At 43.9% G+C, this 17,133-nt stretch overlaps 1 protein-coding gene across 5 annotated transcripts in view; it reads left to right on the forward strand.

Moving 5' to 3' along the window:
* The window catches only part of sema3fb (sema domain, immunoglobulin domain (Ig), short basic domain, secreted, (semaphorin) 3Fb), a 58,814-nt gene that overhangs the window by 29,398 nt on the left and 12,283 nt on the right, over positions 1–17,133 (forward strand). For 2 of the 5 annotated variants that reach the window (XM_062395537.1, XM_062395529.1), the window contains exons 3-10: positions 7,144–7,304; positions 7,654–7,716; positions 8,056–8,175; positions 9,428–9,517; positions 11,236–11,329; positions 13,383–13,502; positions 14,035–14,174; positions 15,340–15,454. In XM_062395537.1, the coding sequence (XP_062251521.1) occupies positions 7,144–7,304; positions 7,654–7,716; positions 8,056–8,175; positions 9,428–9,517; positions 11,236–11,329; positions 13,383–13,502; positions 14,035–14,174; positions 15,340–15,454 (903 nt within the window). The other 3 variants (XM_062395553.1, XM_062395545.1, XM_062395563.1) reach the window with 2 other exon arrangements.

Raw genomic sequence — 17,133 nt, forward strand, 5'->3', positions numbered from 1 at the left:
AGGGAGTTCTCCACCTCTGCATTGACAGCATTGAAAATATTTGGCTGGGATTCTTAACTAGAGCTTTGATGTGTGAGAGCACGCCACTTCTCCCGCCCCCTGTTAAACACCCTAATTATCACTGCTGCCACTCTGCCGTGCGTGAACTAACACACCTCTTTCTGGCTGGTTGGAAACTGCCTCAGGACACTGCTCAGGTAGTGCAGCTTGTTTGTTATGTGCCAGAGGCTCACAGGGTATTTTTGTCACTTTCTAGCACTACCTGAAAAGACTGAATCAAACCCTTATCAGCATCAAGTTTTCCAATTTACTGTCAAGTAGGTGCAAGGCCCTGTTCATACCTGGCTTTAAATGTATCTTGTTTGATCTGATCAGCAACTCTAAGGCTACGTCACACTAATATCTTGTTTAAACAACATCAGTCCAGAGGAGCGTTTAAGCTCTGTATTAGAAGTAACCTCTTCCCATATTAACACGCCTGATAGCACACATAATGTTAACATTCACTTACACTGGTCATGTGCCTGCTGGTTTGATCAATCGGCAATGGTTAGCAGCATTTTGCATTCGTCCCTGGCAGTTGTGACTGAAGAAGAGGCCAATGACATTGTGGCATTGTTCCCAAATGTTTTGCTGTCTCCCCCCAGTTTTCAAACTAAAATGGGGTCAGTGGCTTTTCCAAACTTCCAATTGAGGGGTTTGAGAATTTCTTGAGAAATAGTAGCTGGACACAGCAGAAGTAAACATATAAATAACGTAAAATTTGGCTGTGTGAATTCTGCCTAAGAACCCTGGTGCACTCCGGTCATTAGAATGCTTCCCCACATGCGTTGTGATCACTTGTGATTGGATCTCACTTCCAAAACTAATGTCATTTGTCTGTGCATAGAAAAAATGAAATGTCGTTTTGAATCGGCGGGGGGCGCAATGCACTGCTGTTAATTAAAGAAGCATGGATCTATTCATTGATCTGAACGAATCAAATTACCCAAGATGTTTGAAATGCTCAAATTTTGTGGATAAAGTCAGGTTATGCAATTTGAAAACGTGAATATGTAAATGTCGAGGTCAGTTGAGTAGCTGGTCTTTCAACGTGGTCCAGGACACAATTTCAGATGCACTGACAGAATGTTGTAGTCATATGTGTCCCAAAACACCTCCGACTGTGGTGTGTGTGATTAGAGCTCACTGTGTCCGAACATCTGTAATTAGAGCTGTCCACTTGTTATTGCCAAGTACGAACAGGACCATAGCAAGTGTGTTGGAGCTCTAATGCTACACAATGATCTGGTAGTGATCCTTAGACTGAGGGTCAGTGCGATGCAGTGGCTGCAGTTTCTAATTATCAGCCACATCCTCCACAAGGGAGAAAGCAGTGAACTGTGAGGTGAGGAGGTGATTGCTACACACTTCACTCAACATTGCTCATCGCTCCCTTCCTCTTCAGTGTCAAAACAACAAACCGCAAACTTTTGTTTCTCCTCATCACCACCTCCCATCCTCCTCTCAGTCACGTCCGTAGTTATCTGCAGGGAGCAGGGCAAGTTTCGAGCAGCAACACGCTCTGCACTGTCACTGGCATGGGGGCTGCACTTTTAATTTCCCCAATTTGAAACCAGAGAAATATGCAGTTGGCTGGAACACCCATATCAGTGTCATGTAGCGAGTGTGTGCTGCACTGTAGAGTGGCAGGATGTGTATTTACTCCCTCTTAATTCTCTTTCTTTATGATGCTTTTATTTTAACACACAGTCTAGAGTTTTCCGTGATTCAATCACTTGCCCAGATTTCCTTGTGGATTTGCCAGGAAAGTTATATGTGGGGTGGGGTGCGTACTATTAAGTCACACTGGATGCAGTTATCGCTCCTTAATAAGAGGAAGTTCTAATGTTACCGAAGCACACGGCAAGATGCATTAACAGCTGAATATGACACATAAAATACAGTCTCCTCTTCCCCCTGTGCCACAGAAAGGTGGGAAACCATTTCTTATAAGAAAGTATTAACCAGTGGGTTTTCTTATTTCTGGAGACGTGATCTTGAAAGTGCGCCGCATGCCAGTGAGCTTTTCTTGTCCAAACATATTTCCAAAGTAAACTCGGCCCGTTGGCTATTAATTTAAGATGGAGAGATATGCAATAACATGCAGGCCTGCAGCCCCGGAGATCACCTTCAGCAGCCAAGTATTCTCTCAGGAGGAGGTGGGCTGGCTCAGCCTGACAGTGAGGCATGTCCCCGCTCTACATTTCTATACCTCATTTACCCAGGCAAGCATACAAGAAAACATTTTTATTCATAATGGTCTGTAGAAGCCCCTGCACGATGGTGGACCGCATCCAGCACTTTCCAGTACAACTACCATAATGGCCACTGACCAGGTGAGGGTTTAGCATGAAAAACCCTGCAAACAAGAGTACATGAAGTCCCTATGTGCACTGCAGGACAAACCAGCCTCCTACAACGAGAAGTCAGTGTCAGTCTTAAGAAACAAATCCAATACAAAGCAACACAAATGCAAAGACCAGTAAATGAAATAAACCATCTGTGTACAGTTCACTATTTGGCTCCTTACTGTTGGCCCAGTTCAGTTCTAGAGGGAAGACTTCACTGCTCCGACAATCAGTATTTCTCAAGGGAAGACCATATTTGTAGTTGAGGTTTTGCAGTTATGCATACAAGCCGAGAGATAAAACAATTTACCACTTAAAATATGAACAGTTAAGATGCCACGGGTAGGACGGTGTGTGTGTGAGGATTAACGGCTTTTTAAAGGCTTTAAGAGTTTCCCTGGAAGCTTCTATACATGTATGTACATGTATGTCAAAGATCCTGAAAAGATCCCAGACCCCTGAGCATTAAAGTTGGTGCAGAGAATCAACATTTCAAACATCAAACATCCTCCAATAAGTGCATTTTTCGGTCAATGAATTAGTATTTTCTACATTTAATAAAATGGAATAAACTGCAGCTGTTAAAGTTCCTGCCCATGATAAGAGGGGCATGTAATACTTAGATATGGTTAATGCGTTATTGAACAATAACCTTCATCATTAAAAATGGCCTATCGATAGTACCAATGCAGTTGAACTTAAAGCCCAATATGTTTAGCTTGTGTCTGGATTTCAATGATAAGTTATCAATAAGCTGCACAGCAAATTAATCAGCAACATTTAATCCAATTTTTATTTTATAAACAAAGTCTTTTGGCTTATTCAATGTGGTAAATTACACAACATTTAACATTATTGTCAGTGAAAGTAATATTCAGATCCAAGTTTTCTTAAGTATTTAAGAAAAAGTACAAAGGTGAGTTTTTCTAAATCAAATCTTGGTCATCTGGCACGCAGCATTTAGGGATTGGCTCTGGTACAAACGCTAATGTCTTCTGGACTTGCCGTAATCGGCGCCCATTCCTCAAACACTGACGCAAACCTTTCTTTGATGCCAGAGCAGAAGGTTGAGTTGTGGGAACAGGCAGTGGGTCGTTCAGCCGGCAGCACCTGATGCTCGGAGAGAGGAGAGGATTGTCTGAGTTCAGCAGACTGAGGAAAATGGATCGCTCCTCATCAGTGGACGTAGAGGTTTTGAGCTGCCTCTCCTGTTCACTGCCGTGCACACAAAAGACAAAGATGGAAAATGAGAAAATAATGAGAGAGATCTAATACACATGACCCCCCCCCCCCCCCTTCTTCTTTCCGTACAAGTGCGGACATGCAAGCATAAGAAAGTACGTGAATGAGTAAAAGGTAGAGACATGAGTGCGAGGATCATGTTCCCTCCCCGGCTTACTTTCACCTCTAATAGAGCCATTGCCATTCCACTGGGGGGAAGCGTCGCGGCCCGAAACAAAGCCTCTGCTGTGTGCGTGCAGACCCCCCAGAGTGAACCTAAACCATACTCGCAGTAATGGGCTTCTTTAAGAGTATATCTGGCTCTAATAGACACACTTGTGTACGGCTCTCAGCCTCTAAATCTCCAGGAAAAGTCTGTGTGTGCAGAAAATGCTGTCATGCCCTAATGTGGCTGACAAAGAACACGGCAGCTCAGCCTCTCAGAGCGTTTAATGTTTGAAATTGTAATCTCCCACGGCGAGTAAGCAGTTGTGTCTGGAAAACAGTGGATTTACTGTACAGCTGAATAGGTCTGAGCACCATAAAATGTGACTGCAGAGATCAGGGATCCTTTCCAAATGTAAGTAACCATTGTTTGTGTTCATTTGAAACTCTTGAAATGTGGTATAGGTGAAGCCAAATCCAGGCCAAATTCTGCTTCTTTAGGGGAACTACCAAACTCTTTATTACACACACTAATCTTTATCTTTTTGACACATACCACAGAATCTCCTCAGAATCATTCTTGACCAGCTCCGTCTCTCTGAGTGTCAGTCCAGGCTGATTGTGACTGAGTGTGTTAGCCTGGCACCAGTGTCAGTCCAGGGCCCTGCTGGGCTTGTTTCCACAGGCAGCCTGACCTCCAGAGCAGCATAGCAGCCAAGCTCATGCTGCTGCTATTATACATCCTCCATCAACATTTCATACGAGCACCAAGCCATGTGCCCCCGCCTGAAGCAAAGGTTTACTTTCGGACTGAGCTGAGAGGCTGGCAGAGTTGGGTATGATGTCTAGTAGCTGGAAAGCCTTAACATTTTTGTACCGGATCTCCTACTACATACTACTCTCTGTGAGAGGAGGCTTCAGCTGTTTCATACTTGTGGAATCCGAGGGCTCAGTCGCATTTAGACTTTGGCATGTAAATCCTGTGCAACATTACTTCACCCAAGCCCAAGATACTCTGCTCTGATTCATTCAGTCATAGGCTTTGTTTTCACTGCAGGACATTTCCTCAGAAACTTGGAACCATTGCTGGAAGCCAGGGTCTAAATCAAGTTTCAGGGGAAATCTTTTTACCCCACCCCCCCATAAAGTCCCTATTCGGGGGGGTAGTACTCTACGGAAGTACAGCAACCTTTGGGCTGGGGTTTGAATCACTGAAGATGCCAAATTGTATTTGCTGTAATAGAGTTATAGAGCTTGATTTATATCATGTGATTAATTGTTGTGTAGTCCTCTAGATTCCCACCACCCGGTGGACTGGAGGGAAGTCACTTTTTGTTGCAGTCGGTCATTCATACTCCAGCAGGCTTATTTGATTTATCCCCCTGGTGTTTAGACTCTGGTGGATATTACAAGTGAATATCGGCAACGACAAGAGCCTTTTAGTTCCTGAAAAAAACGTCCTGGAACTGAAAGTTCAGGATACTTTTGGTAAAAATGTGGGTATGAAGCAAAGCACTCTGTGAGTGCGGCTACATTACAATAAGATGAGGTAGATACAATGTGAGGAAAGATTATTACAGTAAGCCATGTTTTTTCTGTGGTGCAGAGTAGTGAAGTACATTCAAACCAGTGTATTATCCGCAGATTGTGGGATTAGATTACATGTGTTTGTTTCTTAATGTGTGGCTCTGTACAGCCTGTGCTGTTGCTATGCACTGTTCACATTCCCCCTTCAGCTGACAGACGGTCCCATCCAGCTTCTCTCCGACAACAAACACACAGTGAGGACTCGCTGACAACCTGCCTCAAGGAAGACTTTGAATGGCCGTCGGAATGTTTGTGTGTGTGAACAATTTGTTGTTATCCGGTCCTGTGTGTTTCACTCTATCCACCCACGCGCATAAACACAGCTCGAGTGTACTGGGACTCATCATTCAACCTCAGCCTCTAACACAAATAATCACAGGGTTCGGCCACATGTTGCAGCTCCACTGCGCAGGGCTTTGACAGCTGTCAATCACTCTGCCGACCTGTAAACATTCCATTGGTGGGCACAGTTATTAAATCAAACTGTACAAATATTGCAAATCTAATGCTATTGATCTTTGGTTATTGACAAAACCCCGTTTAAAATTTAGGTCTGGCTGGAAAGACCGGTAATATCAGATTCCATTGGGAGACTGTTTAAAAGGTCTCTAGATGGTGTTTATTTTAGGGCCCAATGGTGGACATGTGGATGGCTTTGCATGTGTTGGTAATCTCCTCCTCAGAACCACCTAACAACCTCACAGGAATGTTTCTCAGTAACTTCCAACACAATGATGACTGTGCATATAAAGCTTGAAAGAGATGTGTAGTTGTTGTTCAGCTGTCTGAAACATTTCCCAATTTTGAAATAACTTTCATTCTGAAAGTCTTGATTGAAAGATCAGACACCCCACGTTGACTATGTTTCACACTTCCTTCCTTTCATTAAACTTGCACGCCCCTGGTCTGATATATGATATGCAAACAGTCAAACAATGCTAACTGTATTTGACAGTTTATTCTCTGGTTTCTCTCCCCCACTTTTTGGCTTCAAAATCTGCAGAAGCAACTTGTTTTAACCTCGAAGTGGATTCCTTGTTTCTTCTGTGTTTTGTAGGTTGTAGAATAAAGCCAATCTGTGAAAAGGGACTTTTCGGCTGTTCTAGTAAAACCTCAGTGTTTGTCCAACAATATGTGAATGCCACCCTCCAATGCCTCTCCCCTATAGATAGTGGGGGAGTGTGTTAGTCTATGGCGTGGCATGGGGCCTTTGCTGTCTTAGCAGTGGCCTCTCTACCCTGTTCTTGGTTGCTGAACCACGGAGACCATATCAAACAAACACTCCAACACAGAGTTGGAGGGAGATTGGGTTACTCTCGACATGAGGGAACGTGTCAACTGCATTGCGTTAGTGAATTTACACACTACCCTGACCTTCAAAAAGTGGTATCCAAATAGGAAAGGAGTTGTTTAAATACATCTTAAACTTTGCCCTACCTTGTATATGGAAGGGATTTGTAGTAAACACAATATCTAGCTGTCAAAATACTGTGTTTTTTCCTGCTGGAACTCACAGACAGCTGATGATGAGAGGCTTTCTAGATCTTCTGATCCACTCGGGCGGTATTAAACCATCAACACAGTGTGACAGACACTCAGTAGCACTTGTCGCTAATGTGCGGTGTTAAGTTACAACAGTGTTGGTGGAAAACCATCAGATAACTCCACAGGGGTATGCAGGAGTGGCAGTCGGAATGTATCAGTTGTGCATGCATATGTGGATGAAAATGTGCATGTGTCCACAGCTGTCATTAATGGACATGTCTCTGTCTCCAAACAGAGCTGAGATCTACAGGCACCGCTCATCACTTCGCCTACCTCCTCAACACCACCGACTACAGGATCCTGCGTATGGATGAAGATCACGACCGCATGTACGTGGGAAGCAAGGACCACATCCTGTCCTTGGATCTCCACGACATCAACAAGGAGCCACATATTGTAAGACCATTCCCATTCTCTGCATCCCCTTTGCTCAAACTCTGGCCTCGTTCTCTGTTCCACTGAGCTGAAGCTCTTACCTCAGCGTTCACAGCAGCTGGCCCCAGGGCTAAACGTTCTGCTCTATTGCCCCAGTGGCCGCCATTTTGGCTAGCTCACGTTAGTTTTTGTTGGAGAGCACATTTCTTTGGTTATTAAAACACTGTAATTGGGTTATCACAATCCCATCAGGACTAATATTACCCCGGGTGGATATCCCTTTTGCAATTCTAGCCCCCTATTCTCATAAATGCCAGTGATGGGTAACAGGTTGGATCTTAACGATGAAATGTCCTCTCCCCCCTCACAGATCCACTGGCCAGTGTCTGAACGAAGGAGGATGGAATGCCTTGTGAGTGGGAGGGACGCCAATGTAAGTATTTTTGTGGACACCACACACATCTTTTGCACAGTTGTTCAGCTGAGGTTTTAAAAATGCATTGCATTCAAATATATCTGTTGGTTGTTATTCAAGGAACTTCAAGGCCACTCACCTGTGGCTCACAGACTTGGCCCAATAACTGTCTGGCCAAATAGACAGAAATAGATTGAAGCAAAGAAGCTCAATCAATCTCACCCATCCTCCTCACTGCCAGGCTAGGACGGGGGGCACAACACCATTCTCTGATAGTTGTACCAGTAAAGGAAGGCTATGAAAGTACCTACTGGATATTTATTGTGGTTTAATTCCCCTCAATCCTTGTGTTTCTAGGAGGAGTGTGCAAACTTCATCCGTCTGATCGAACCATGGAATCGCACCCAGCTCTACATCTGTGGGACCGGAGCTTACAATCCAGTCTGTACCTTTGTCAACCGCGGGCGCAAACCTCAGGTTAGGATTAAGAACTATCAACAGCTCCCTCTAATCTGCATAGCTGGGCATCTCTTCTTTAAGGCCCTTACCAAGGGTCCTACTCTCCATCCACCTTACATTATGTTCCCTTTACAGCGATTTCCCTCAATCATAAAGCCTCCTCATGGTACCTTGTCTCTGCATCTGGCATTGTAGCCAGCATAGTTTCACCAGCACACAGCTGCCATCCCCAATGAGCTGTTAAAGTTACTCTGTTTAGTCTCAGCCTTTAATGGGACCTCTTTAATTTCCTTAACCATGCCAGGCATCCCTACCTCCGCATACTCCCCTTTAACACCTCGCTCTTCTTTAAATATCTCACTTGCTCACTAATCATGACCTGGGGACTTTTTAAAAAGGGGCATAAATGTAAAGTAAATTTCCCACTAGTCTCTCTCATGCGATCACAAAACAGTTCAGAGAACTTGCAGCAACCAAGTGCGGCTTCCATGTGTCCCTCAGTGCGTTCAGATCCGACATGACCCCTCACTAACGAAGGGCTTCCAGTCACTCACCTATCCATCTGCCCCAACATGCATCCATCCAGGCCTCCCGCCAGCCTCTACCATGTGAGACGTGGGCTAATTGGAAGTGGGACCTCCCATTATGGGGTGCCAGTGGAATGTTCCAGTTCTAGTCCATTAATGAGAGGACTGTTTTTCTCTCCGTCACACCAAACGGACAGGTCTGAGTCGTCAGTGACCACCTTCCTGAGCCGAGCCGGGGAGTTCACAACATTGGAAAATGTTAGATGATACACTCACAGATGCATACACACACATTTTTGTTGTTATGAATTGAGCATAAAGATGGGTTGTTGTCATTTGATTTTAGCCCTGCTTGGTCTGTCCACAGGGTAAGTTCTGAGCATTGTAGCATTTGTAAAAATGTAATACTCTTTTGCTTTAGCAGCAGTTTTGAAGGGAATGTATGTGCCATACTGTGAGAGCCTTTATTGACTTAACCACAGGATAGAGAACTATTATTGTTGCCTTTTCCAACATCTGGTCAAATAAAGCTATGCACAGTCCCTGAACAGTCTTGCACACACACAGTTACATTTTCCCTATGCTCTTGCATTACATTAATTTCAAAAGTATTAGTTTGAGGGTGATTTCTTACCATGTCTGGAAGTCAGGACAAATTCAGAGCGCAAGGACGTCAGGAAGGTCCCTGGTCCTTCCTCATCAGTGGCGTAACATCCAGTTTGTGTTGCTGTCTCCTGTTTTAGACGTCCATGTATCTACAGATGGCCCAGGCCAGAGGAAGGGCTAGCCGCGCCGCCGAACCCAGCGCGGTGCACGAGACACTCGGACTCAAGGTGCGATGTGGGCCCTGTCTGCACCGCAGCCCTGCATACTGCCTGGGCTCGTGGTCACCAGCAGCATGCTCCCTTCTCTTTGTGTCTGAGCACATTCAACATCTCAACATCATCTTTAACTTGGCCATCATTTGTTTTTCTCATTCAGCATGCATCCTTTCCAGTCCGAGCACAGTCTTTCGAGTTTTGTGTCATTTGTGCAAATGCATGAAATGTCATGTCATTCTCTCTCACGTTTCACTCAAATCTTCTTTGTGTAAGTCTCACCATCCGAGCATGCTTTCTTATCCACCATTGTCCTCCTTGTGCTTTGCGTTGTGCTAAATGCCACATTTTGCATGAGAGCTGGGTTATCGAATGGAAATGGCTTTCAAATTTCGGTTGACTTTTGCTAGGCTCACATTTAATATAGCAGGCTTTCACCCCTGTTCAATGCACGGCACATTGAATTTTTATCTTGCATATATTTCAATGGAGATGATGAACAGATGGCTGAAACATTCATTCCGCTTATCTGAGACAATGCAGGATATCCCACCCATCAGTCCTTCACCCCACCGAGCCCTCCACCTTCTGTAGGAATGTGGTGCAGTCTCTCCCACAGAGGCAGCAAGACAAGTCAGCATCCGACCCACTCCCACAGCAAGCACTGTTTGCCCAGAGCAAACACCAGCCATCTGTAGCCAACTAGCTGTGCAGAAAAAAAAATTAAAAGAGTCACATACTTGAACATGTCTCCACTGTTTGAGCACTCCAAGCACTTTGAAACACAGCACGGGACTTTCAAAGAACGTGAGGGCTTTAGGTGAAGTGGGACACTTTGAGAAAGTTGCAAGTTTTTTTTTCTCATGTCTTAAAATATGTTGCAACTTTTCTGACGGGGTCGTATTTTACAGCAGGGTTGTAAAAACATGTGCAGGGGGCAGATTCCCTCTGGTACACTTAAATGTTTGGGAACGTTTTTTTACATGTCAACATCTGGCATGGCTGCGAATGAGCTGCCGGCACCTTCTTATTTTCACAAGTGGTGATTTTAATCAAAGATGAGTAGGGAATTGCACAGGGTTGCATGTATGATCCAATGAAGTGAGTTTGGCACCGTGCCGTGAGCTCTCTCGTGCTTTAGTGCTGATGGACAATGACAGAGAAGACTCCATCTCTGTCCCGTCTGGGAGTGAGAAGAGGCGGTCGGACATGCTCTGGTCTGTGAGGCGGAGCTACAGGACATGTCATCGCACGCCACTGATTCATTCTCCCCGTCCCTCGTACGCAAATTCCTGCCAATCACCTATCAGTGCCTGCGTGCGGGGTTGCCACAAGCGGTGAGCATCAGTCATCCAGCCTCCATCCCGGGCTTGTTTTCACTGTGCTGGATTACAGGTGTCAGCAGTGAGCCTGCACAGCCATAGGCACCAAGAGGCTGAGAGATATTTGGCATGCAGCTTATTATGCCGAGAGAAGCAGCCCGTGACACATTGTTTTCTGCGGCAGAGTGGCACGGAGATGGATTAGAAATTCCTCGCTTTTTCCCCCATGTATTTTTCTGTATGAACGCACCCTCATTATTCTAATGCTTCATCCCCCATCAGGCCGTATGGGTCCCACTGGAGTCAGAGGGAGCCCATACGCTGCCTCATTTACCCTACACAAGGGAATCACCATGACAAGATGAAGAGCGCCGAATTTATTTCTATCTCCATATGATTTTTCCATTCCAGGAAGAAATCTTTCAGTTGGAGCCGGGAAGAGTGGAATCCGGGAAGGGAAAGTGCTCCTACGACCCGAAGCTCAACAGCGCGTCAGCTTTGATCAGTGAGTACCATCTGAGTTTGGCCACGTGAGGAGACGGGCATGGCTTCAATCCAGCCCAGCTCGTTTGAGGTCCTCAGAGCAGCCTCATCCCATTTGCATCTTTTTAGTCTGCTGTTTCTTTATGTGACTTTTTCTCTACTCACATTTCATATTTTTGGTCCAGAAAGTTCAAACCTAGTTTAATTTTTCATTCTGAGCCTATTGGATACATTGAGCTACTTATTCTAATTAGCCTAATCATTTAATCCTCAGGAATTTTACCTTGTTTAGGCGGCAATGGGCACAATATATATATTTTTTTATATTTGAATCCTCTAATGCTACTTTAAAAGTGTTACAAAAACATTTAGTGCTTATATGGGGAAAATAGCAGAAGGAATAATATAGGAAAAGATATATAGAAAAACCTAAATAAATTAGCCATTATATATTATGTTCATATTCAGGATTATGATTCAACCAGAAAACACATTACTTTCCTCATTCTGTCCATTGCTGCTGCTCTTCTTTTCAGCTTCTGTCTGAAACACATGGTTTTATTTTATTTAAAAAAAAAAAATAATCGGCTACTCTGTTAACTGGCCTTGGGTGCAATATTAATCCAAGTTATTATCATTATTATATTTAACTGAATTTGTCAAAGGCGTTATCTCTTTTTCCATTCAGTAACTATACGTCATGTTTCAGTAAAATAACTCCTGAAGGCAGCGTCCTCTGTTCCCTTTGACCAAGGTCACTCAGTCAGGTCCTGAACTCACAGTTGCCACCAGTGAAAGGCGATCTCTCTGCGGGGTGAGACAGCGGGTGTAAATCACTGCCACTGCTTTCCCACATTAGCACAGTGCCAGCTGACCAGTATGGAACCAAAGCTGTCGTCCAAGATGGATTTACCTCCCACCTCCACCAGTCTACATCATACTGGGGACACTGTTGTTAGTGTTGATAAGGATTAAGAACCCCGTGCTACAACAATGGATTTACCACTGACCACTAGCTGCTCAGCTCTCCAGCGCATTAGACATCCTGTCATCCGTGGACATTTTAATGATATGTCATCAATCTTCGTAGAGCACGGCTAAGAACCATGACATTGAGTAGAATGGTGGTAGGACAGAGTGTATTGTTTCCTCTGTGCTACCTCCCGCTGTCTCTTAACTCCATCCTTAAGAGCTCTGACAGCCACACCTGCTCTCAGTGGGGCCCTGACAGCAGCTGGAGGACAAACACCTTGCCTTCCTGGGGCTTAACAAGACTGCTGTGTACATTTGTCAGTCTCCACACATGGATGTGCTCGTATTTTATGTCTTCATGAAGTGCGTGTGACAGTTGGGAAAGGACGTTTTGACAAGTTTTACTATGTTTATTTTTCATGTCCTGTGATGATTTCCTCAATGTTTTATGGAAAGAACAAGGGACGTTAGGAGTAATTTAAAGGAAGATGGAAGCTTCTTATAATTAACTTATTAGAATCTATGCATTACATAAACCAGCAAATTATATAGGGGTTATGTAGGTTTACAAGCAGTTGTCAATTTCTGTTGATTTCCTTAAAATTGTAGCTGGCATGTGAACTTTTCTCAAAAGTTACCTGGTCTCCCTTATGTTTGCGTGGTAAATCTTCATGTACAAAACCATTCTGGGTATAATTACTACTTATTATTCTTCTGTTTAAACTGGCATTATTATGTTTAAGCTTTGATAAAAACTTTGAAATCCTAATTTTATGCTATGAATTCACAAGTTTGTGTCTTGGTAAATTTTACTGATGATAACAAATAACTCTTCCATGTCAGTAATTTTGTAGGAAATTTTAGTAGATGTTGATAATAATATCATCCCGACCATTTTAAATGCAAACTAATACTAATGTGCAGACTGATCCGCTGTATTGAGAAATTAAGAGTCCTGTGATATTCAATATATAAATAGAGATTTTGAAACAAACGCCTTGTTAATTTAATTGCAAAATGCTGGAATAATGTCGTAATCAAATACTTTCTCTCTCTCTCTCCTTGTCTCTCTCTCGTTCTCTCTCTCTCTCTCACTCTCTCAGATGGTGAACTCTATGCTGGGGTCTATGTTGACTTTATGGGAACAGACTCTGCCATTTTCCGCACTTTGGGGCCAAAGACTGCGATGCGAACAGATCAGTACAACTCCAGATGGTTGAATGGTAAAACTCATGCCTTCGCCTGTAAATGATACATAAGGATTTCATCCAATTTTACACACTGAATTTTTAACATACAGCAGGGGCGGATTCAGGGGTGGGGCCAGGGAGGCACTGGGGGAAGTTGAAATCGGACTCCTGCCTGAAATGCCCCATAAGCTTTTTTTTAATAAGTCAGTTGCAAACAATAAATGTGACAATTCGTTAGCAATTTCTATTATGTAAGATTTTTTGCATGACACAATCTGCTTGAATGAGGAACATTTTCTAAATATATTCAGTCTTGTGTGGCTGTGCTCAAAGCTATAGAGCTCTCAGTAAACAAAGAAGGACTTAACTGTGAACCTCATTGAATCAGAAATTGTTCACGGAGCTTGGATCTTGTTCCAAAACCATTGCTGAAATGGAAAGATTATTGTGTTTGCCAGTCATTCAACAAAAAAAGGAAATGCTAACCATTAATAAGTGATTTCAATCTAAGGTTTTCCCATTTCTTTCCTCCACCTTAACATCTCACCCTTCCTTCTCCCCACAGACCCCACTTTCATCCACGTACACCTGATCCCTGACAGCGCGGAGAGAAATGACGACAAGCTGTATTTCTTCTTCCGGGAAAAGTCCTCCGAGATGGGCCAGAGTCCTGTGACCCAGTCCCGTATAGGACGCATCTGCCTGGTGTGTACACAGTCTGGAGTGTGTTTGTTTTGGGGTGTAAACATAATGAAAAGAAAACCCTGCATGGATATGAAAAACAGGCTGGAGTGGCCCGAGGCGAGTCACCCACTGTGTTTGATTGTTTACGGGCGCAGGTCGAGTATTTGGCCAACGCTGACGTGCTGGAATCCACATGTCTTTAACCTTCCTGTCTACAATGCATCCCTCTGTCTGTGAGATTGCCCTCTGAGCTCTGACCCCGTGATCCCCTGACCTCCTCTCTCCGGCAGTGCTAAAACGTGGCGCTTTAAGTTTACAGAGAAGAGAAAAAACTCAGTGCCTTTAAGAAAACTCTCGGCCCCTCTCAGTTGAACCAGAGCTTCTTCACAAAAGCCAGTGTGCCATGAAAACAAATGATAACCAATGTCTCACAGGGACTGTGGGACCTCGTTCTCAGAATGAGGCGTATGTGAATGTTTGCGTGCATGTATGCACATTACAGGGGGTATATGTGTACGGGTGTGAGTGAGAAAATGTAGCTGTGTGTGCTCATCGCCTCAGCTGTTCGCCGATGTATTTATTCGAGGGGGGGTCAGGCGCTGACCCGACACACAAACACTCATCCCCCTCTCAGCGGGCTCTGCCCCGGCCTCCGGAGACCCCGGCCCTGTCTTTCCTACTCCGCCACACATCTGGACCCTTTTTACTGCCGTTCTCTGCACCCTGCACGCCACCTGAAACACACTCAGGCTTTTACTTAAATTACACTGGAAAGTGTAATTTAAAAACATTTTGACTCCCCAAACTGGATTCATCAAAAGTGCCCGACCTCCCATTTATAGTGTAACAGAAAAATATGGATCATTTTTCTTCCGAGCCCTCCTATTTCTGAAGATGGCAGTTGTGGAAGCTCATACTGGTCTCAACTCTTTTTTTCACTGGGATGGATTCTGGCTTCGGTCCACCGCAGATGGAAGTGTCTAAATAGGAGGAGACAGTGTTTACCATCCCACCCCCCAATCCCTGCTTTTTTTTACTTCCAACATGTACTGTGTAGTGTGTGTATGTGTTTGTGTGTGGGTGGCTCCACCTGGGTCTGTTTTCAGTAGGAGGACACAGTAGGATGTGAGTGTGAGTGAGTGATGGAGAAACTGACATTTTTCTATTCTGCTCTTCTCCAATACAGAACGATGACGGGGGCCACTGCTGCCTGGTCAACAAGTGGAGCACCTTCCTGAAGGCCAGGCTCATCTGCTCCGTGCCCGGCGCCGACGGCATGGAGACGCACTTCGACGAGCTGCGTGAGTACAAACACGCCTTTTACAGATCTTGCTGTGGTTTTCTCTGAAAGTACATTAGCCAGTGTGGGCGGGGAGCGCTGTATAGACGTCCTTGTCAATCAAACACGCTGCCAGTACAGTGATGTGCTTGTAGGTGGTCAGTTCAGCCAAAGTCCTCGTCATCGTTCTGCTGCCAGATTACATCAACCACATATTGGACTGCAACTAACAATGCTGTCATTTCAATCTGCTCGTCACTTTATTGTTTCATGATTAATGATTTCATTCATACATATTCGGAGATGGGAAAACAAAACTGCCACTGCAGAGTCCAATATACTGTCTTCTAATTTCTTGTTTTATCTGACTATCAGTCCAAAATACAGATTTACTGTCATTTACGATGAGGACAAACATCAATTATTGGTATTTTTGCTAATGGAATACATGGGTGCATATTCATTAGCTATAGTACATTTTTTGTCTTTCCACAAATATTCAAACTAAAATGTCTCTCTCTGCCAAGGCCTAATTTTCCCATTATGAGCCACGTGAAATTCTATTTGGATCTGCTCCAACACTCATAGATCCATGGAAAACTCATAAATATCAGTTCCCTAAACATGTCTGATTTTTTTTACTCAAGTTAAAGGGAAAATCCTGAAACTGCAACCAGGTTCGGATCGACTCGAGATTTGAATGAGCTTTTCCTCGGGTCATGCCCTACCCGTTCACACAACTTTAGTTGAATAGTTTTCATTATCCTGCTTACAAACAATCAAATGCATACATATAAACTCACTGGAAGGGTGGATAATGTTTTCAGCTCCTAATGCAAAGAGATCTATATGTAATGCAAAACACTTTGACAATCAGTGTAAATGGGGTAATAAAATAGATATTTGAAAAAACAAATATTTTCCCCAGAAGTTCTAGTATTATTATCTGTAATTCAGCTCAAACACTTTTGTTACACACTGTAACAAAAAACTAAATGTCTCTTTAGGTAGTTAATATTTTTGACAGAAGGTATCAAATAGCAAAGAGAAGAATAAAAGTGACATGGCTGGATTTATCACAGACATATTCTTTTTTAGTTTCCTGTCATGTGTAATTACAACTGAAATATTAAGCAGAGAACAGTCTACTGCAGGCTCTGTTGTTATTACTACAGGACCGGCCAAGAGTGAAACACACACACACACACACACACACACATACATGTACACACACACACCCACCCACACACACACTAAAGTGTCTCTAGCCCATATTGGAGCCCACTCCAATCATATGGCCAATACAGCATACTGTAATGTGAATGACACAGCCACACACGCACATGCATTAAAAACACACAAACCCCCCAGCCGCTGAATAGTTGTCATTTTCTTTCAAGATGTGTTTGTGTGTGTTTGTGTGTGTGTGTGTGTGTGTAAGGAGGCGATCTGATGGGGGACAGATCAGATCACCCAGCAGGAATGTCTGTGACCGTGTGTGTGTGTGTGTGTTTGTGTGTGTCGGAGGAGGAATCTCTTTTAGTCTTCCTGGTTTAAAATAGAGCCACAGAGTGATAAGAGACTGATGCGTGCAGCTATCGCTCTTCAACTAATCTCAAGAATGAAAAGTGCTGTGTCTGTTGAATCCTGTGATAGTTTTTGTTTGTCTCTTTACCTTGCGGACAGACCTCTTGCTTTTAA

The sequence above is a fragment of the Platichthys flesus genome, chromosome 2 (genome assembly GCF_949316205.1).
Source record: "Platichthys flesus chromosome 2, fPlaFle2.1, whole genome shotgun sequence".
Classification (NCBI taxonomy): domain Eukaryota; kingdom Metazoa; phylum Chordata; class Actinopteri; order Pleuronectiformes; family Pleuronectidae; genus Platichthys; species Platichthys flesus.